At 37.7% G+C, this 23,574-nt stretch overlaps 2 protein-coding genes across 2 annotated transcripts; both read right to left on the bottom strand.

Annotated features, from left to right (window-relative positions):
- Positions 1 to 18,348: 18,348 nt before the first annotated feature.
- LOC145093002 (uncharacterized) lies at positions 18,349 to 20,697 on the bottom strand. The gene is made up of 2 exons (XM_079031031.1): positions 19,431 to 20,697; positions 18,349 to 19,356 (listed from the first exon to the last, which is right to left on the bottom strand). The coding sequence occupies exons 1-2, from the start codon at positions 20,666 to 20,668 to the stop codon at positions 19,044 to 19,046; spliced, it is 1,551 nt and encodes a 516-aa protein (XP_078887157.1). The 5' UTR covers positions 20,669 to 20,697; the 3' UTR covers positions 18,349 to 19,043.
- A 1,071-nt stretch (positions 20,698 to 21,768) lies between these two features.
- On the bottom strand, positions 21,769 to 22,858 carry HIS1-3 (histone H1-3). Its single transcript, XM_079031032.1, has 2 exons — positions 22,644 to 22,858; positions 21,769 to 22,416 (listed from the first exon to the last, which is right to left on the bottom strand). Exons 1-2 carry the CDS (start codon positions 22,782 to 22,784, stop codon positions 21,931 to 21,933), a joined length of 627 nt encoding a protein of 208 aa, XP_078887158.1. The 5' UTR covers positions 22,785 to 22,858; the 3' UTR covers positions 21,769 to 21,930.
- Between the last annotated feature and the right edge of the window lie 716 nt (positions 22,859 to 23,574).

Genomic DNA, 23,574 nt, shown 5'->3' with positions numbered 1-23,574 from the left:
TGTGGATTAGGGGTGTTGAACGGGTAATTTTTTCGGGTTTCGGGTAATTCGGGTTGGGTAATTCGGGTTTTTCATGTTAGAAAAATTACCCGTTACCCTACCCAAACTAAATTCGGGTAATTCGGGTATCGGGTCGGGTTTGGGTAATTCGGGTATTACCCGAAATATATGATTTTTTTTTAATTTCACCTAAAAATAAATTTAATGAAATAAATACGTCATGCTTTATTAGTCTTGTTTATATAAACAAACGAGACATAAACGAAGTTACTCAAGCTTTGAACATTGAGATTTTCTAGTCAATAATACATGAGATATCAAGTAATTTTTGAACAACTTAATCTAATCTAATAAGATGTTAAAAAAACAAATACCTAAAGATCTTAATTTAAAAGTTTAAAATGTTTAAGATAAATGTAGCCATAAGTTTTGTCATGTTCTAAAGTTTCGTCAAGATAATGAGTTTGTTAGTTGTAATAAAAACTATAATCTAGAAAACAGTTAAGTTTTAAAGAACGTGATGATATATAAAAATTACTTTTAATATTGTTAGTGTCGTATTGTCATAATAAATATATTTACGTTTTACAATAATGATAGTTAGTTTAAGCGTGATCAAATACCTGCTATATAGTACAAGCTCTAAAGAAAATGATTTTTTAAAATAATTTGTGTAATTCGGGTATACCCGAAACCCAAAAAAATGTACTCTTTACCCGACCCGAAAACAAATCGGGTAACCCGATTACCCGGAAAAATTTACCCGATACCCGATTTACCCGACCCGATTTACCCGATACCCGAAAAAATCGGGCGGGTAATTCGGGTATCAGGTATTTTCGACAGGGCTAGCGTGGATTGCCTGTCAAGGACTTCATCACGTTTGAAAAATGTGTTTCATGTGCACAAGGAAAGCATCATAGAAAGCCACACCTGCCAAAACAAGTCAACTCAATTATCCAGGTGCTTCAATTGCTACATATGGACTTGTTTGGTCCAGTAAACGTCCTCAACATTAACAGAAGTTCTTATTATCTGGTTGTGATTGATGATTTCTCTCGGTTTATGTGGGTTTTCTTTCTTTCCAACAAAGCTGGAGTTGCTGATTTGATCAACAAGTTCATTGTATTAGTTGAGAACCAAACTAACAATCGGGTGAAGGCGCTTCGTACCGACAACGGAACAGAGTTAAAGAATTCTGTTTTTGATCATTTTTTAGCAGAAAAGGGTATCATGCGTCAATTCAGATCTGCTCACACACCCCAACAAAATGGTGTTGCTGAAAGAAGGAATAAAACGTTAAAAGACGCCGCAAAACGATGTTGTGTGATTCAAAACTACCAGTTTTCTTTTGGGCCGAGGCGATAAACACTGCCTGTTACGTTCAGAATTGATTGTTAATCAACAAAGCTCAGATGAAAACCCCGTATGAGCTTCTCTATGGTCACAAGCCATCAGTCACTCATTTTCGTGTGTTTGGCTGCCCTTGTACCCTTCTTCACTTAGATGCCAACCCGAAGTTCAATGCAAAAGCCGATGATTGTTACTTTGTAGGGTATGCTGCTCGCACTGCCTATAGAGTCTACAACAAGAAGACAAAGCAAATCGTGGAATCTTATGACGTGCGTTGGTTGGAAGAAAACGAGACGGACGCTAGAGTGGGTCCAGATTGGCTGTTTGATTACACATCCCTATTCAAATCAATAAATGTGTCTTCGAGTGGCTCATCTAGATATGTTTCCGATTTGAAGAAGATTTATGAAGACGAAGACGAAGAAGTTGTTTATAGATCTCCATCTGAATCCCCTTATTCCTTCACTGAGAAGTCTCCGGTTTCATCTGAGGGGGAGCCTTCTCCTACATCTGAGGGGGAGTCCTCTGCTATGCCGGAGGGAGAGTTCGCTGCTTCTCTAGAGAAGGAGCCATCTGTGCATCTTGATAGTCCTAAATCTCCAGTCCAAAATGATACTCCTGATGCTGAAGCCACACTATCTACACTTATGGAGAGAGAGTTCATGCCCAATGACGCTTCCGCAACCACATCAACCTTTATGGAACTACTCTTTCCTGAATTTATTTCTAATGAGTTCGTGGCAGATCCTTCTGGAGCGGATTCATTAGCAAATGAAGGAGGTATCAACATTCACACTCTTCCTGTCACTCTCAATGATATCAGCCAAGAGATGCCCTCAAGAGTACAACGTGATCATCCGATCGATAACATCATTGGTCAGCTGGGTGACAGTGTTAAAACGAGAAATCATAGTGGAGATGTTAATACTTGTCTTTACTCGTGCTTCATTTCTCAAATAGAGCCTAAGAATGTTGAAATGGCTCTGAATGAGCCCAGCTGGGTAGATGCAATGCATGAGGAACTGCATCAATTTGAGAAACTCGGGGTTTGGAAGTTAGTTGAGTTACCAAAGTGTAAGAAGTCACTTGACACAAGATGGGTTTATCGCAATAAGCAGGACGATTCAGGGGTTATTGTGAGAAATAAAGCTTGATTATTGGTTTGTGGGTTTCGACAAGTCGAGGGTCTTGACTACATTGAAGTCTATGCTCCAGTAGCTCGCCTGGAGGCTATTCATATCTTTCTAGCATATGCTTCTTACATGAACTTTACTGTGTATCAAATGGACGTCAAGACTGCCTTCTTGTATGGCAAGGTGAAGGAAGAAATCTACGTTGATCAACCTCCTGGGTTCGTTGACTCAAAATTTCCTAATCATGTCTACAAGTTGGACAAGGCATTGTATGGGTTACATCAAGCTCCTCGAGCGTGGTACGCAACTCTAACAAAGCATTTGCTCGAGCATGGTTATTCACGTGGGACCATTGATCAGACTTTGTTTATCAAGCATGTTGGAGATAATCAAATTCTTGTGCAAATCTATGTTGACGGTATCATCTTTGGGTCAACTAGTCCGCAGCTATGCAAAGAATTCGAAGGTGTAATGAAGAAACTGTTCGAAATGAGTTCGTTGGAAGAAATGACCGTGTTTTTGGGGCTTCAGGTCAAACAGAATTCAACCGGAATCCTGCTGCATCAAGCCAAGTATGTGGAGGATATTCTTGAGAAGTTCGAGTTTCGCGATGCTAAGTCTGCTTCAACACCAATGGCAGAACGACCTCTTCTGACTCCAGATCCTGAAGGCGAATCCGTAGATCAGACTCACTATCGATCGATGATCGGATCACTGATGTATCTTACTGCAATTCGGCCGGATATCATGTTTGCAGTTTGTCAATGCGCACGTTATCAGGCTAATCCTAAACTTTCACATCTTATTGCTGTCAAAAGAATTTTTCGGTATATCAAAGGGAGCCCAAAATTGGGTCTTTGGTATCCAAAGAATTCTGAATTTGATCTTTATGCTTTTACTGACAGTAATTATGGAGGCTGTGAGCTTGACAGGAAATCAACCTCAGGAGGATGTCAGTACCTAGGTGACAGGCTAGTTTCATGGCAATGCAAGAAGCAACACACTGTCTCAACTTCCACAGCAGAAGCGGAATACGTTGTTGCATCAACTTGCTGCTCTCAAGTCATCTGGATCCAACATCAGTTGTTGGACTACGGTTTGAATTATTTTGTAACCCCCATTTATTGTGATAATGAAGTTGCCATTCAAATTGCCAAAAACCCAGTCCAACACTCTAAAACCAAGCACATCGGCATTAAAATTCATTTCATCAGAGACTGTTATGAACGTTCGCTAATCCGGTTGGAACAGGTCCACACTGATAATAATGTGGCGGACTTATTCACAAAGTCATTTAACAAAGCTCGCTTCGATGTGCTTGTAGGATTTCTGAAAATGATACGTTTTGAGGATTAAGTTTTTTTATTTTTATTTTTTTTTTCAACTCAATTTTCAATTTTATTTTTCTGATTTTTTATTTTTTTATTTTTATTTTTATTTTATTTTAATTTTATTTTATTTTTAATTTCCTTTTGTTTCTTGTTTCCTTAGGATAGATTAAATTTGCGCATTTTGTTTTCTTTTATTTTTATTCTCACCCATGCACAAATTTAGGGGGAGAAATAATCAAAAATCCAAAAACAATACAAAATTCAAAAATCCAAAAACAATAAAAAACATAGAAAATTAAAAAAATTATTGCTGACAGTTTCTTTTGTAGGTGTTGTGATGGGAAATGAAATTAGCAAGTGATAACGGGCAATCTGAATCGGCGTAACGTACCTAAGTTGAATCGTCTACGTGTTGTGCTCGCTGTGCTGGTAGGCACGAAAGATTCTAAATGGACTTGATTAGGGAAAGTTGAACCTTATGAATTTAAGGACTTGACAAACTTTAACCTAGTTAGATCCATTTAACCTGATTTCATGACGCTCGGATAGGTTGAGCAGGGAGATATACATGCGAATCTACTGGTCACATTAAATAACCCGTATCTAGAACTGTGGATTCACTTTTCCTCGATGTGCAGATTCTATCCTTAATTCCGGTTGGATGGGGCGACTGGTAAATTCCGATAAATTAGGTCTGTAGAATATCATTTTCTTTCTTTCTGTTTGTTAGTCATATATTGTCTCCTTTGCGTGACTTCCAATCCGACCTGGTACACAACATATGCAACTCTATTTCTCTGCATGTTATATATATGAAATTCCTCTTATATGTTAGCCATATGCTGTCTCCTTTGCGTGACTTCCAATCCGACTTGGTTTTTGTTTGATTTTTATGAAGCTTAATAATATTTTTCGGCCCTTTGGGCCCCTTATTAAGGTTCTCGGCCCAATGAAGCGCAATTAAAGAGTTTACAGCCCATTAGGGCAAATCAAATCATTTATGGCCCAACAAGGCCCATTAGAGATAAGATGTATTATTCTAGGTTCTCATGGTCCAAAATGCTAAATTTTCATGAATGTGGGTCCAGTTAGAACCCAATTAGGGTTCCTAAGCCCAAGATAGTCAAGTTTTGTAACAACCCGTCATTTCAGGTCCTTGAAATTCGAGCCTTGTAACCTCTTTGAAAAAGTAATTAGAATATCATCAAAAAATGAAGTATTCAAAGGCTCTGTTTGGAGTACGCTATATAGTAGATATCGTCTTAAGGTTTCCAAGCATATAAAGAACACTAAAATCCGAGTTATAACGAAGAAGTTATGACCATTCTAAGTTACGGATATAGCAGTAGGCAGCTAAAAAAAACTCGAATCGGAGATCGAGCGACTTTTGGCCGGAATGACCTAAACGAGAATCGAAGGTCTCGACAATGGTAATTCAGCGGTAAAAAGTCTAGCAAAAATCGACGTCAGATAAAGAAGTTATGAATTTCTAAAGAAATTCCTTAATCACGACATTGTATAAATAAATAATAAAAATAATTTCATAATTTGCCAACGGAATCTAAACGAAAGTTGTAGATCGTAGTCTCACCTTCGTGTGGATATAAAGAACGTCGAAAATGGAGTTCGTATGAAGGAGATATGAATTTTAGAAGTTTATTTAGAATAAATATAATTTTAAATATAAACTCCCGATATTATCCGAAGAACGAGTCAGCGGTCCGATCCTTCGTACGCCCCGCGTACCCTCGTATGCCCAGTGTACTCGGATGCTAGGCTTCGATTCATCCACGTCGCTCCGATGTTTCGACCGAGGATGCGCTCATGCATGACGCATGAGTATGCAGCGCGTACTCTAGTACGCCCCGCATAACGAGACCTCTCAGACCCCTATAAATAGAGATGCAAGGGTGCCGGCCAAATTTGCTAATTTCCTTCCTTTCTCGCGCCGAAGCTCTGCGTTTCAACCCTCGGAGTCATCCCAAAGGCCCGGTTTTCATATCCAAGGTGGGAAGAAAGTTTTACACTCCCGAGACTCCCGAGAATCCCGAGAAAAATCCGTTTCCCGAGACGAAACTCTGCCCGGTTTTCTTCTCGCTTTCTTCAAACTTTCAAGTGAGTTCATACCCCTACAAACACACTTTAAATACGTTTTTAAATGCTTTTTATACTCTTTTAGGGGGGAATACAAGTAAACACACGACTAAAATCGTGTGAAACATCGATCTTTTGATATACTTTTCATACTGTTGTTTTAACTATCTTATGAAGTTATTATCATGAAAAACACCTCACAACACAGCTTTACCCTCTTGGGTTACAATAGTTTTATAAATAGAAATATGTTTTATTTATACATTTACATACAAATACATCATATCATGGGTAACCATCATTGCTAAACTGTTTTATACTTTCAAAGAACTTATGACTTATGCTTTGTCAAACATTGTGAAAAAGAATAAACTTTGCATACAAAACTGCTACTTTAATACAGACTTAGTTGAGAATCCGTGAGATGTGTACATCTTCAAATACTGCCTTTTGTTAGAAGGTATCGCTACAAGTCCTGTCTATAACCAGAGTCTCCCGTTCGGAGAACGTGTCAAATGTGTATAGATCTATACGGGAAGTCATGATCCCGCGCCCTGACTGTTAGCTACAGTCCGTCCTTTGGGGTGACAGTTTGTCATAACGCTACGACGCCTGAAGAACGTCGCTACAGGCATATTATGTTTAGTATGGTTATAAAACTCACCGGATATACAATTATTATGGTATTATGCTTTTATGAACGAATAGCTATTAAAACTATTCTTCATCTAACAAGTGCGATCTTCGCATAGCTTTATTATATAAAACTATGACACAACCTTTAAACACGTCGGTTGCTTGCGATTTTCGGTCTTAGAGACTGCCAATTATGTTAGGAAAATAAAGGTTTTTCCTGTATTCAAACCAAACAACTAATAGGAAAATAAGGGATTTTCCTGGTGCAATTATTTACAACTTATAATACGAACATTCATATGCATTTCATACTTTTATAAGAAAATAAGGGTTTTTCTTGGAAAACACAACAAATCATATCTCAACTATTAGGGAAAATATGGGATTTTCTGGATCTAATACATTCATTTTCAACACAACGAATCATAACTCTTTACATTTGAAATACTACAATTTCTGGAAAACATACACGAACTTTCGAATGGCGTACATTTTCTCAAAACACTACTCATGAACTCACCAACTTAATTGTTGACACTTTTTCTTTGAAATAACTTGTATTCTCAGGGAACCGCTAAGCAGATTTGGAAATCAACTTTTGGGGATTAACGTGCTGACGTTTAATTACTTCTTTTGAAAGATGTTTATGTATTTATCTTGTGAACATGTAACGAATACAATTATCTAAACATTTTGGAAACTTTAATATATATGGTGGTGTGTACTTTCCTTTCTATGAACTGTTATGATACTGAATATGACGTCCTCCGCCCCCGAACGTTTCCGCCGTTCTGGTTTGGGGGTGTGACAGATTGGTATCAGAGCATTGTTTATAGTGAATTAAGTATATCAAAACCATTTTTGGTATACAACTATAAACACAACTGGGCAAAAACACTCTGAGTAAGAGTCATACTTTTAAAAATTAAATTTATTTAGTTTTTGTAAAGTAGGCATGCATTCATTTCATATTAATAACATGGTCAGTATCATAATTAAAACAATATAGAAGTATTATAAATAAGTTGTGCAGTGCGGGTATGCCTTGGGACATGTAATCGGAACTGGGAAGAATATAGTCTGATCAACTATATTTGTCCAAGAGCCGACTAACGTATGCCAAGGAGTGTCTGCAATGGACAACAAATTTAAAACTTACCAAAAGCATATCGTTAAAGAATACTAAGGGAGTATTCGAGTGCCTTCAACCATTAAACTTAAGAGTAAACTCCATGTGCTTTAGCTTATAGTCAATTCTTAACCCTATTCTCGTATAGACTCAAATGGCTGGATTCCATCACCCCAGTGACCCCTACTACCCCAACCAAGGTAATAGAGAAGGGATAAAGAATGATCCTGAAGAAGGAATGCAAGAAGAATCATACTTAGATCCCGAGAAAAATAACCTACCCTTAACGGCTCCAATTCAAAATCCTAATCCTCGACCGGAATTTCATAGCTCGACGCCCCTTTGGGCAACTAACATAAATAGGTGGAGCTGCGAGCAGGATCAAACCCTCCCATTCAACGGAGACCGAAGCTTCTACAACCTAAGCGAGGGAGGCTCAGCAGACAGAGCCCTTCCTCTATTGGTTCGTCGGATTTCTCGCATTGGTGAACAAGGACGGACGACCATCCATCGAACTGAGGAAAATGATGCGAACACTGGAGTCAACACAGTTCGCATCCGACAGTTAGGATTAGCTCACGGGAGAATCGTAAATCGAAATGAAGCGTTGCAGAGAGAGCTAACGGCAACTCAAACCGAAGTGATAGAACTTCGGGCACGCCAGGCAAGACATGAACTACGTATGCTCGAGATGGAGCGTCAGTTGGCAGAATCTAAGACCCCTGTAGCCAGCTCGCGTAACAAATAAAACCTATCTGACTTCCAAAATTTTGTCATAGCATAAGACCTCGGATAAAGTCCTTACTTTTCTTAACCTTGTAATCGGAGACCTTTAGATAGGTCAAATTTTCCTAACTACAAAATGTAACGCACCATGTTTTATAATATATGATGTATTTCCTTTATTAAACCCTTTGCATACCCCTCAAATTCATGAATTTATCTACTCTCCTCATGAGTCGAACTCAAAACCTTATTCAGGGGTAAACCAAACTGCTGATATAACAAATCACTAATGCGCGACTTTCGAATCATTAAAACTTATAGTTTTTCATGTTATGTCCTTATCAGAACAATGTCTCCTCGTAGATCAGCACGTAGAAACGCAACCCCACCACCACCTGCTCAATATGACCCCAACATAGTGCAATCCGCTATCGCTGCGGCAGTAACAGCTGCACTGTCTCAAGCAAACTTTAGCGGCGCAGCAAGGGCTGGAAATAATCAACTTACCAACGCAACCCCATTCCTACGATTGGACACCGCCACTTTGCAAGCTACAGTTATAAGCACAGTGGCAGCCATTATAGCATAAAATAACTCTGTCAACTCAAGCAGGGAAGGAAACGATATCAAAAATCCTAATCAAAGAAACAATCGAAACCACCTACCAGTAGATACCTACAAGAATACCGCAAGGTGCGAACACAGGAACATGAAACGAAAACCCTGGAGCAAGAGGGGAGGCAAATCAACTCAAAGAAACGCCAAAAAGAAATCAACAAACCATACCCCTACACCCAAAAGGTCGTACAACGGCAACCAGCCTAAGTGCAACCGATGCAACTTTCATCATCACGGATCCTGCCGTGAAATGTATTGCGTTAGGTGCAATAGAAAGGGACACACCGCCCGCTACAGCAGAGAACTAGCCCAACCAACTGCTCTAGCCACAAATGTAGGAGTAGACCGTGCTTGTTATGAGTGCGGAGTAACGGGACATTTCCGAAGGGACTGCCTGGAGTCAAACATCATGAATGCTGGTGGAGGAGGCCAAGTATTCGCAATGGGCCAAGAGGAGGCTATTGCAGACCCCACGGTTATTCTGGGTACATTTCTCCTTGATAACTTATTTGCATACATTCCATTTGATAGTAGGGATGCAGAAGAGTTCCGTGAGTCACAAGTTTAAAAAAATCTACTCGAACAAACACCCTAATCATTAAACAAAACTTTCATATTAGTAATAATAGAGATAGACTAAAAAGCACTGAAAACACATACGTAGAATGCCCTATCGCACTAACGAACGTCTTACAATGAGAAGTACCGACATTGGCATTTGACGTGGATTGGTGTGGCCCTACCCATACCAGTTCCATGTGTTATAAAGGACCCTTTAACTTTAACCATCGACTAACGAAACTCGATCGATTTATAATGACAAACCCCACTCAAACACCAATTGGTTTCCACTTACAAAACCTCGAAGTACTCATGTGAGGAATCTTTACAACCTTCCCGTAGTATCCCCCAACAGATCATTTAGAAATACTACGCATACAACAAGTCAAATCCAAGCTCAGAAACTAGCAGTGAATTCAACCATGAACTTCAAAACATAGCTGCCCTAATTCATCGAGTGAATATGCTAACATTTAAAAGAACATAAGTAATTAAACCCAAAACCACACGATCCCGATCAGGCGAAGTGATAGGCGGAGTAATGAAGGTCCGCTGAAACACGCACATTAGGATCTAGATTCATAAAGGAACAAGAGGAACAGATGGACCAGAAGCACTCACTCCGGAAACAATCAGCCAAGCAACGAAACCCCCATCCTCCATATCGACGCCGCTACATTACAAGCTGCAGTAGCAGCTGCTGTGACAACTTTCCTTACACACATCAACTCAGACAACACAAGCAAGACCGACAAAGGAGTCGAGAGTTCCGATGGTAGTACCAAACCGGGAAACCAACAAGTGGCAACTCCTGCATAACGCTTTAAGAAGCAATTTCCAAGGTGGGGTAATGAGGAAGGCACTCGTGTCCACATAACACTGGCTAAACACCTCACTCCCGCCACTAAGGCTAGCGTTGACCAGTCATGCCACCAATGCGAGGAGATAAGGGTACCTCAAGAAGGATTGCCCTATCACAAAGAATTCTGGCATAGACGGTAGGATTCTCAGGACCACAGTTGCAGGAGAACCTACTCCGAACCCACATTAATGTAATTTAGGCGTTTCGTTGTAACAGACTTATAAACCATCCAAAACTAGTGCAAACAGAGCCTTGTCTTTTACGGGATCCCGTCGGTATAGGGATGCTCATGCTGCGTATACCTGCCGTTGTAGTATACCTTATTCGCAGCAATAGTCTTGTAGTAGTATAAAGTAATGTAACTCTGTTGATGGTTGCACGGTTGTGTTTTGTCGGTAAACGTCTTATGTTCAAATCTAATGTCTTTAAGTTTCCTTATGATTCCGACATTATCATACGACTTGATTCAATTTGATTCTCACAAAAACAGTTTCATACGTACATCTCTTTCTTCGAAATCACCTTTCCAGCGAAGCAGTCATATCAGAACACCAATTACTCATGAATGGAGTACCTCATAATTCTTTTCCTTTCCGAAGAAATCCCTGAAGTGCCACTCATACAGTACGTCAAGTTCAAATCCAAAGATCCATACGGTTGATCTGTCACTGATGAATGTATACGTAGGGGTGATATATAATCAAGGTTCTACAGGTTTATAATTGACGATTCCACTTTAACTTCTTTTTCCTCGATGGGATGTGAGCTTAAAGAAGAATCAGTTATTCGACTACCTTTTCAATCTTAATTATATACAACTCATATACACGAGATTATGATCGTTGAACCATGTATGAATTTCTAATATGAACTTCAGGACGGAGACTGCCTAAGACTATGAGTGATCGTGCTGCCATACAAATAAACTTAGAAGCGCAACACATACCCTTTCTGTCAATTGGTACAAGAAAGACAGATAGAACAAAAATACCCATCCTTTTTCCTTAATTCGGGAGTAATCATACTTTCTTCTAGATCTTCATGACATCTAATCCACTTCCAAGATTTTGACATCATAATCAGTATGAATTGGTTGTGTTCTCATGCAAAAGGAAAGGTCACTGCCTATACCTCAAGACAGCTTAAGACGCAGGAAGTTAACTATACAACACATGATCTTGAGTCAGGAGCATAGGTAATTACTTCGAAGATCTGGAGACACTACTTGTAGAGTGCAAGATGTACTACTCTCACAGTCCACAAAAACATTCAACATACGTTCGACCAAGAAGAGTTATCATGCCAGTGAAGTCAAACGAAGGAAGCAAAGTCGTATCCCGATAGTGAAAGGTTCGCTGGAATGCCAAGCGAGGAACCGAGTTCAATTAAGAACCTAAGGAGCAAATAAAACTTCTATCCGTAGCATGAACTCTAATTTCGGGACGAAATGCCCTCTAACAGGGGGATGATGTAACAACCCGTCATTTCAGGTCCTTGAAATTCGAGCCTTGTAACCTCTTTGAAAAAGTAATTAGAATATCATCAAAAAATGAAGTATTCAAAGGCTCTGTTTGGAGTACGCTATGTAGTAGATATCGTCTTAAGGTTTCCAATCATATAAAGAACACTAAAATCTGAGTTATAACGAAGAAGTTATGACCATTCTAAGTTACGGATATAGCAGTAGGCAGCTAAAAAAAACTCGAATCGGAGATCGAGCGACTTTTGGCCGGAATGACCTAAACGAGAATCGAAGGTCTCGACAATGGTAATTCAGCGGTAAAAAGTCTAGCAAAAATCGACGTCAGATAAAGAAGTTATGAATTTCTAAAGAAATTCCTTAATCACGACATTGTATAAATAAATAAAAAAAATAATTTCATAATTTGCCAACGGAATCTAAACGAAAGTTGTAGATCGTAGTCTCACCTTCGCGTGGATATAAAGAACGTCGAAAACGGAGTTCGTATGAAGGAGATATGAATTTTAGAAGTTTATTTAAAATAAATATAAATTTAAATATAAACTCCCGGTATTATCCGAAGAACGAGTCAGCGGTCCGATCCTTCGTACGCCCCGCGTACCCTCGTACGCCCAGCGTACTCGGATGCTAGGCTCCAGTTCGTCCACGTCGCTCTGATGTTTCGACCGAGGATGCGCTCATGCATGACGCATGAGTACACAGCGCGTACTCTAGTACGCCTCGCGTAACGAGACCTCTCAGACCCCTATAAATAGAGATGCGAGGGTGCCAGCCAAATTTGCTAATTTCCTTCCTTTCTCGCGCCGAAGCTCTGCGTTTCAACCCTCGGAGTCATCCCAAAGGCCCGGTTTTCATATCCAAGGTGGGAAGAAAGTTTTACACTCCTGAGACTCCCAAGATTCCCGAGAATCCCGAGAAAAATCCGTTTCCCGAGACGAAACTCTGCCCGGTTTTCTTCTCGCTTTCTTCAAACTTTCAAGTGAGTTCATACCCCTGAAAACACACTTTAAATACGTTTTTAAATGTTTTTTATACTCTTTTAGGGGGGGGGAATACAAGTAAACACACGACTAAAATCGTGTGAAACATCGATCTTTTGATATACTTTTCATACTGTTGTTTTAACTATCTTATGAAGTTATTATCATGAAAAACACCTCACAACACAGCTTTACCCTCTTGGGATACAATATGTTTTATAAATAGAAATATGTTTTATTTATACATTTACATACAAATACATCATATCAAGGGTAACCATCATTGCTAAACCGTTTTATACTTTCAAAGAACTTATGACTTATGCTTTGTCAAACATTGTGAAAAAGAATAAACTTTGCATACAAAACTGCTACTTTAATACAGACTTAGTTGAGAATCCGTGAGACGTGTACATCTTCAAATACTGCCTTTTGTTAGAAGGTATCGCTACAAGTCCTGTCTATAACCAGAGTCTCCCGTTCGGAGAACGTGTCAAATGTGTATAGATCTATACGGGAAGTCATGATCCCGCGCCCTGACTGTTAGCTACAGTCCGTCCTTTGGGGTGACAGTTTGTCATAACGCTACGACGCCTGAAGAACGTCGCTACAGGCATATTATGTTTAGTATGGTTATAAAACTCACCGGATATACAATTACTATGGTATTATGCTTTTATGACCGAGTAGCTATTAAAACTATTCTTCATCTAACAAGTGCGATCTTCGCATAGCTTTATTATATAAAACTATGACACAACCTTTAAGCACGTCGGTTGCTTGCGATTTTCGGTCTTAGAGACTGCCAGTTATGTTAGGAAAATAAAGGTTTTTCCTGTATTCAAACCAAACAACTAATAGGAAAATAAGGGATTTTCCTGGTGCAATTATTTACAACTTATAATACGAACATTCATATGCATTTCATACTTTTATAAGAAAATAAGGGTTTTTCTTGGAAAACACAACAAATCATATCTCAACTATTAGGGAAAATATGGGATTTTCTGGATCTAATACATTCATTTTCAACACAACGAATCATAACTCTTTACATTTGAAATACTGCGATTTCTGGAAAACATACACGAACTTTCGAATGGCGTACATTTTCTCAAAACACTACTCATGAACTCACCAACTTAATTGTTGACACTTTTTCTTTGAAATAACTTGTATTTTCAGGGAACCGCTAAGCAGATTTGGAAATCAACTTTTGGGGATTAACGTGCTGACGTTTAATTACTTCTTTTGAAAGATGTTTATGTATTTATCTTGTGAACATGTAACGAATACAATTATCTAAACATTTTGGAAACTTTAATATATATGGTGGTGTGTACTTTCCTTTCTATGAACTGTTATGATACTGAATATGACGTCCTCCGCCCCCGAACGTTTCCGCCGTTCTGGTTTAGGGGTGTGACAAGTTTGAGGTTATTGGTCCATTAGGCCCAATAAGAGAATCCTATTTCATATTAAACTTGAACCGGAATTTTTAGGGTTTTCAACACATAATTGACTATAAGAGATGTATTGTTTAAGATTTTGAGCTTTACTGAAGAATGTTGATTAAGTTTGTTGTCATTGAATGAGCATAGGTTATACTAACAAATTAGGGTTACAAGTATCACAGTAGAGGATGTTTACATGAGACCGAAATTTCCTAGCCTAAATGCTAGTTGTGACATGATTCCATGAAGGGTTGGGCCCGATTTAGAAAATTAGGCCATTAGTGGGTCACTAGTAGGCTTGGGAAGTCTACCTAGTGTTGGGCCTTTTATGTATGGTTTTGGGCCTTTGACCTAGACCAGATTAGATCGGGAGTAAATGGTCCTTCTACCCTAGATGGGTTATGGATTTCGACTAAGTGTTATTTTGGTAATGATAGCTCGAGGAGTCAAGAGATCAACAGTTCGGGGATCTGCCAGCTAGCAGCTAGAGGATTATCCGTGAAGTTTAGTGTTCAACATTGCAAGGTTAGTCTCCTCACTGTGTGTATGGGTCTAAGGCACCAATGTCGGCCTGTTTAGTTTATGTATGGTAGGAAGACCCGGGGGTTATCCCTAGGCACTATGCATGAAAGACCACGGGGCGGCTCCTGGCACACAGTATGCTATTTGTATGGTAGGAAGACCCGAGGGTTAGCCCTAGGCAATATGTATGAAAGACCAGGAGGTGGCTCCTGGCACACTGTATGCTAAGTAGATAAGTAGAGTAGTATGTATGCGAGTTGTCTTTGTGATTGCTTGCATGGAAGACTCGTAGGTGGCTCCTGGTACTTGTCTGTAAGACCCAGGGGCTGGCCCCCGGTCTGGCAAGAAAGACCACGAGGCGGCCCGTGGCATAACGGCAAGACTATGTGCGACATGTAGCATCTTATTTGATTATGGACATGATAGATATGTATGGTTCATAGTATGTATGGCACGTATGGCTCAGTAGATATGTATGGTATGTGGTATTTAAGGAAATTCACTAAGCTTCGTGCTTACGGTTTACAGTTTTGGTTTCAGGTATCTCAAGTTTTCAAGAAAAGCAGCTCGGGATGATCGTAGCACATTCACCCATGTTATTCCGCTTTATGTAATCTTTAGGATTAGACTATGATATTTATTTTAATTGAAATGTTTTCAATTTCTAGACAAAGTTATTAAGTGTTTTCTTATATTAAAAATGAAATTTTCGGTCTTGAATTTTGGGATGTTACAAGATAACAGAGAGACCACACTTGTCAAGATGGATGTGGATATCAAGGAACCCGATAAGGGGAGAATGAAGATCAAGGTGGATGAGCAACCTCAAGGAGTCAAGAAAAAGCAATATCCTAGTGACAACCCAAAAAAGAAAGAAAACTCAAAGAAAGCATACATGAGACAGGTTGCAGCATACAAAAGGAAACGACTCGAGCTGAAAGAGAACATGAAGATTCCACTACCAACCGGCACAACATAAAGCAGAAAGGAGTATGGCTCACGAATCCATCAAAAAAAAGCACTTCTCATGAGGCAACCTGAGTGGGGTAGGGGTTCAAAAAAATATTTTCTATAATAAAAGTTATAAATTGAAATAATTCTATAAATTTAAAAAATTAATTAGAAAGACTTGCAAAAGTAGTCTAATTTTGAAAATCTAGTACTAAAGTTTTTATATTATTGCATTTGTGCTAGTTTGCTAGTATTGTATGGGATAATTTGTTGCGAACTTTAAGATTTAGTTGAGCCAATATGTTATAGTGTATTTGTGGTTTCCCAATTCTAGTGAAATCATGATACAAAAATGCAACCTTACGTAGTTTGAGGGACATAAAAAGTTTAGCATCGTGTACTTGAAATGTATCTAGGAAAATTTATGTAGTCATTGTACTTTACACTAATACATTTAAGCAATAAGAGTTGAAGTTAAGTTCTCTTGCTTAAGCATTTTTTTAGGCTTTTAATTTTAAATGAAAAAGGTGAGTTGTGAAAAAAAAAGTCGCAAAAAGTTTGTTGAGTGAATAAAAGCTTACAAAGTATGAAGATCAAGAATCATGACGATAAGTTCAAAGTTACAAATTTCGAAAGATTCAGGTTGAAAAAGTGAAGAATAATGCAAAATACCAAAAGCCAAATGCTAGTTTTCAAAGTTGTAATTTTTCTTTCTAGGTTATTTTACCATATGTATGCTTGGGGACTTAACCAAAAATTACCTTGAGGTTAAGAAAGTTTTCTTAGGTTGTATTCGGAAGGATGAAAAAAATGAATTTCATTCAAAATAAGTGGGAAGTATTTATGAGGATTGTAAGTATTTAGGGCTTTGGAAGTATTTAGGATATTTTAAACACAAATACATGCATAGAGGTAATGCGTAATTAGTTAGTTTAATTCGGATTGTTTTATGTGATATTGGTGGGCGATGTTGTGTGATGTATTAAAATAAGTTTTGCTTGAGAGAAAACAAAAAGAAAGTGTGGGATATTTTGATATTGTCATAGTTATACACATATTTATGCATTATTTTAATACATTTAAACATTTATGCATTATTTTAATACATTTAAGATATATTTTTGATGAAATGCAAAGATATTTTGTACTTATAATGTTTGAATTGTATTTTTCAACCAAAAAGGCAATTCTCAATGATCGGGAGCTGAAATTAAAGAAAGTTGGATATAATTTGAACATCAACAGTCGCTTGATAGTTGGTGTTGGCGTTGGTACTAGCTAGGCAATCCAGCGACCGCCAAGGTAGCTTGCTAGATGCTTTCCGTCGTTCCTTTTTTGCGTTTGCATTCAAAGTAAATAGATATCGTATTTGCAAGTTTGGCATAAATTCATCACTATGAAAATTACAATCCTTAACTTAAATTATGGACACAAATCAAGGATTTGGATCCGAAATAATCCATACTTCCATAGGATTTAATGTGAAAGTTGCAATCAGTATTCAGTAGCCTAAATTATGGGATACAAATCCGGAACCTAAATCTTTAATTTCTGTTGTAAGATTAGGAGTTTATGTTTTTGTCGAGCTCCACCTTGTAAACATGGACATAGTTTTGCCGAGTTGAGAAAAAGGATAAGAGAAAAAGAGTGGAGAAAAAGAGAAAGAATTCTAAGGGGGTGTTTGGCTTAGTTTTTCAAGTCAAAAAGTCTTTTTTGGAAAAGAAAAAAATGCAAAAGATGTTTGGCAAAGCTGATTTAAAAGTTACTTTTGAAGATTTTATACAAGGAAAATGAACTTTTTGGAAAAGTCAGGAAATCCTGACTTTTTACAACTTTTCCAAAAAGGACTTTTAGGCTTTTAAAAGCTAAGCCAAACACCCCCTAAGTAAGAGAGGTTCTTTGGGTTATGTCAACCCATCTTTACAGTGAGGAGCCAGACATGCTTCTCCACGTATTGTGCCACAAATTGATAAAACCCCCCCGATTTGTAGCCACGTGGCAACAACCCAAACGTGCTTTTCTCAACCAAATTTCTTCTAAAAATTCTAAAAACATCGGAAAGATCAGTTGGATTCTTGCCTATAAATGACGCTCTCTATGAATAATAATTATTCACAAAGTACAAGCCAAAATATGTTTTGATAATACAAAGAAAAGGATTTTTTTCGCACTTGATCATGAGTTTTTTACCAAATGGGTGTGTTTGAAAAAAAATATTTACCAAATAGGTGTAGTTTCAAATATATTTACCAAAGCAGTATAGTACTTAAAATATTTACCAAAATAGTATTTTTTTTAACTTTTTTAATATTTCCGGCTATTATTTTAATTTTTAGTGTTTTTTAATATAACTTTTGACATTTTTTAAACCCTTTGCTATATAACTTACATAAAAAAAAATTACAAATGTATTATATCCCATTTAATCATCATAACAAATTAATGAAATCTCAAAAAATGTCCTTAATTGTAAATAAGATTAATTGATAAAAACAATAATGTTAGACATCGTAGATTAAAGCCAACATCAAACGTACGATATATTTTTTTGGGTACAAATCCAATTACGACTTCTTACAAAAGCGGAATGAAAAAATAAATATATCTATTGATTAAACCGATTAGCTTTAATGTCTCTACATTCACCTTGGCTTAGAGGGACATTTTTTCCTATTATGACCACTTTGCCTACAAATCCCACAAAGGTATCCATTTTTTCCTTCTTTGATATCCATTCCATTTCGTAGTCTTGTTGAGCGGGGACGACGTTTTTTATTCCGTAAAAGCTCTAAATTTGGACGCAATTGTCTAGATGAAGATTGTGGCCAATACGCTTCATGAGGAAGTGGGGAAAACTCAAATGCCCAAGTAGAACAATACTCTGCAATGGAGTAACATTTATGAATGTATTGCCAACTATTCAAGGATAGTTTGGCACATACACTCAAAACATGAGAACATGGATATTTAAATATCTCCCACTTACCATACATGCAAGTTTTTTTGTCCAAATTAACTACTTGCACATTTTTTCCTCTTTGAGTTATCAACTCAAATATACCTTTCTCTCGATTAAAAGATCTCAATGAGTGTGCACTTGTTTTTGACATCAAAGCCACTTGTTTTACAACAACTTGAGGAGTATATGCATTTCCATTAGCTCGAGCACTAGATCTTAAAGGACGCCTCACTTCAAAATAATGTACCAATCTATAGAAAGTAAGTTGGACACAAGCTGTGATTGGTAAAAAAACGAGCACCTTTAAGTACACTGTTAAAAATCTCTGACAAATTTGTTGTGAGAAGCCCATATCTTCTCCCACCATCATGTGCAAGTGTCCATCTATCAAGTGGATGTCTCTCTAGCCACTGTCGAGCTTGTGGATTTAGCTTCCCAATTTCTTCCATGATGGAGTTGAATTTTCGAACTTGATTCTGACTCCCGGCACGATAAGCTAAAGCTTTCAATTCTGAATTGCGAAACTTGTCATTAAAGTTGTTGATAAAATGTCGTAAACAATACCTATAGAGTAAAAAAATAATGTTACTTATAAACAATAACTATGAAAAAAGTTATACAAAAAATAGTAATAATACCTATGAAAACCACGTGGCTCTAACCATGGAGATCCATGCTCATTGACTACCTTTAGGATTCCCAAATGACGATCAGATATTAAACAAATGCCTTCACGCTCTTTCACCACATGACTCTTGATATAAGAAAGAAACCAATTCCAACTATCATATGATTCATTTTCTACAATAGCAAATGCAAGTGGCAAAATCTGATTATTACCATCAACTCCCATTGCAATCAACATCTTTCCCGTGTACTTACCATACAAGTGTGTGCCATCAATACTAATTACAGGTCGACAATGTGCAAACCCCTTAATACAAGGAACAAAAGCCCAGAAAACACGTCTAAACTCCACCTGTTCCGCATCGGTTGATCTCGAAACACACCACTCGACTATAGTCCCTGGATTGAACTTTTGAAGTGCACCAAAAAATTTTGGTAAAGCAGCATAAGACTCTTCCCAATTGCCAAACACTTGTTCAATTGCCTTCTGCTTTCCAGCCCAAAGCTTTTTGTATGAAGGAGTATAGCCTAATTTATCAACTATTTCGGCTCTCAAAGCAGGAACACCAATAGAAGGTTGCTCTTTTATAAGGTGTTTGGTTTCCTGAGCGATCAAGCTTGCGTCTAGGTTTGTATGGTCTAAAGAAATATTGTTGTTTAAACAAGTACGTGGACCAATGTACTTTGTAATTTCAAAATTTCCACTTCGTTTTCGTTTACTTGCACGAAGTTGCCATGTACAACCAGATTGTAAATGCAACTTGCATCTTATGCTCCATAGAGTTGGGCGTGTCTCAATAACCTCAAATTGTCTATGTGTCTTAATGCATTGGAGCTTAATAGCTCTCATACGTTCTTCTTTATCCTTGAAAGAATCTTTTTCCAGCTCCCGTGTAAAATCATTCTTGCTTATTGATTGTGACACAGTCCAATTACCATCATTAATCACATTTGTTTCTTCTATACTGGTAAAAGTTGATGGTACTTGATGGTTGTTGTCAAAAGATGGTTCACCCCTATCTGTATGTGGTGGTTCCTGTTCTTGAGTGATGTCAACTCCATCTTCTTCATCATATTCTTCTCCTATGTCATCTTCTTCATCAATTTCATTATCACTAATTATTTCATTACTCACAACAACAGCTTGAGAAATTGTGTAGAAATCTTCATTATGAATCATATCTGATATCGCATTAACATGGTTTGTATTAGGTAATAGTAACTCATTGTTCCTTTGCTCTTCTAGCATAACCGGTTCATGATTTCTGCTATAAAATTTTACAAAATAAGTTATCACATTCAAAATAATTAGAAACTTGTAAATCATGTAAAACCACAAATGTTTATACCTTATTTTCCATCTCTATGTGTCGAATTTGATCAATGTCTTCAACCTCTAAATAGAGATCAATGTTACTTACTTCTTGATGGACACGAAGCACATCAAACATGATGCCAACATCATCATTATCTTTGATGGGAAGAGGAATGTATTTTACAATATTTCCAATACCAACCGATGGATATCTACAAATTAAGTTGATGCGGTGGTGTTGTTTATCACAAGATGTAGCAAGATATATACGGTCAACCAATTCATCAAATTGTATTCTACGGTTAACATTGATTGCTTTTTTTGGAGCTTTGCTATAATTTATACCATTTGGTCCATCACAGGTTGTCCCACCCCAATAACAAAGCATTGTAACAACCTCCATCTAAAACAAAACATAAATTCAATCATAAAATTGCTCTAAAATATGAATGTTGAAGCAAATAACAATTGTAAATCAAAGGAGTAATCAAATGTGGAATAACAATTGCAAATAAACAAATTACAATTATAAATCATAGTAGAAATCAATTGTTATTTGCTGTTTGCAAATAACAGGGGAATGCAATAGAAATTAATAGTTGGAATCAATCCAAAACTAACAAGCTAAAATCAAAAATCAAAAGAGGATTCGAACTTACAAGGAAATCAAGCTACAACCGAGTTTGTTGTGGCCGGAATCGGATTCACCAACGTCGACTATGGCCAGAATCGCAGTCCCCGTCGTCTTCTGCAGTGGAGTACTCGCCGGAATCAAGCCGCCGGTGTCCGTTTGTGTCCGGAATCGGAACCGCCGGCGTCGGCTATGGCTGAAATCAAACGACGATAGAAGTGATCAATTGAAGACGTGACTTTGGGGAATGGGTATCAGAACGTCGACTGGTCTCTGTGGCTGCGTCTTACATTTTTTTATTTTTTTTGTTATAACCCTAAATGATTAATATGTTTAAAACTACACTTGTTTGGGAAATAAGTTTTCAAAAAACACCGGTTTGGTAAAAAACTCCTTGATCATCTTGTTAGGCTAAAGTTGATTTCATAACTTCTATTAAAAACCGCCATTGAAGGTCAGATAGAACTTCTTACATAAACACAAACATAAAACACTTAAATATACATACTACTACTACTACCACTTCTACTTTTTATAAACATAGACTCCAAACTCGAACACAAAATCAAGCAGCTGCTTTCCTAGCCTTCTTCGCAGCAGGGGACTTGATAGACTTCGGCTGTTTCGCCTTTGCCGGTGTCATCTTCTTAGCCTTCTTCACCGGGGTTTGTTTCTTCACCGCAGCTTTTTTAGGAGCTTTTGTCGCCTTCTTCGGTCGCGCAGCGGTGGTGGTGGTGGCGGCGGTGGCTTTTGCTACAGGGGCGGCAGGCTTTTTCGACTTTGATTGCTTCGGTTTTTTGGTTGCAGCAGTGGGCTTCTTGCCACCGGCGGCGGCCGGTGCCTTTTCTTTCTTGCCGGATTCAGACAGCTTGTATGAAGCCTTGACTTTGGTTAACTTTCCTTTTGAAGCGGAATTCTTCAACTGGAGTGCTAACATCTTCTTGAAATTCTCCGGTAGGACTGCTTTGTGCTTATCTTCCATGTATTTTGCGATTGCGTGGGGGCTCGATCCACCCTTCTCTTTCAGAGCCAACAGAGCCTCTTTGATCATCTGTAATGAAAACTCAACATTAGTGTGAAGAATCAAATGATTCGAAACGATCGATATGATGTAAATAATCCTAGCAATCAAAATAAAACCTTTTAAAGATTATGATCATGATCAAACCCGATTACATAATTCAAATGATTCCTACTCATCGATTAGCGAAAGTGTGAACGGATCATGATCACGTAAATCTGGAAAATGCAATAAATAAGATTAAAGAGATCACAAACCTGAAAATAAGGAGGATGAGAAGCGGTTTTAGCAGTTTTCGCCTTCTTCTCCTTCGGGGTTTTAACCTTCTTTACGACGGCCTGCTCCGCCGCCGGTTTCTCGACGACAACGTCCGCCTTATCACCTCCGGTTGACGACATCACGAAGTCTCTAGAAAAGGTTAGATATTTAAGAGTTTGTGTTTATCCTGAAACTTGTTGCTGAAGCAGTGAGTGAGATAAGCTATTTATAATTGAGAATGATCGCAGAGTATTCTTGAAGTGACTTGTGATTGGTTACTTTTGTTTCACTAGGATCGATAGAGAGATGATCGTGGCCGTTGATTCGAGTGGCCATGGATCGTGGATAAAGGGAATAATTGGGATAAATGAACCGTTTTTCTTCCATGAACGGGTTGTGTTTTCTTACCAAATCTCTTTAACCAATTTTGTTCTATTAGTTTCTCAATTGGAAAAGATTTTTCAATTGTTGTTATTTGAGAATTAAGAGACAAGAATCACGACCTGATTTTGTTCGATTAGTTTCTCAAATTCTTGATTAACTAGGAGGTAAGTCTGGGTTTTGTCCCAGGACGAATTTTTTGTTTTTATTTTATGTATAGTGTTTAAATTGATTTGTGTTTTCTCTATTCTTCACAAGTGAAACTTTTAGCTTTACACCAAAATGTAATTCCATTTTCTAAGTTGAATTTCATTTTATTCCTTTGTGATCCATTACATCATAGCAAACAAACTGTAATTTTTTTTGAGTAGCAGTTCATATAAAAACATTTAAAACTGCATCGATATGTATTGAACTATATTATGTTTACCATCATTTATAATTTCCTATATTAATAAAAATAAAAAAAAAAAATGCAATTGATCTGAAAATGTTTCACAAATGATGAAATCAAATCGTTGACGCCGCTATGAAGGTTTTTAAATTCCT

This window comes from Lactuca serriola, chromosome 3 (assembly GCF_051521515.1).
Source record: "Lactuca serriola cultivar US96UC23 chromosome 3, Lser_US96UC23_V15, whole genome shotgun sequence".
Classification (NCBI taxonomy): domain Eukaryota; kingdom Viridiplantae; phylum Streptophyta; class Magnoliopsida; order Asterales; family Asteraceae; genus Lactuca; species Lactuca serriola.
Note: the sequence above shows the minus strand (reverse complement) of the source record. Positions and strands in the feature narration are given on the sequence as shown.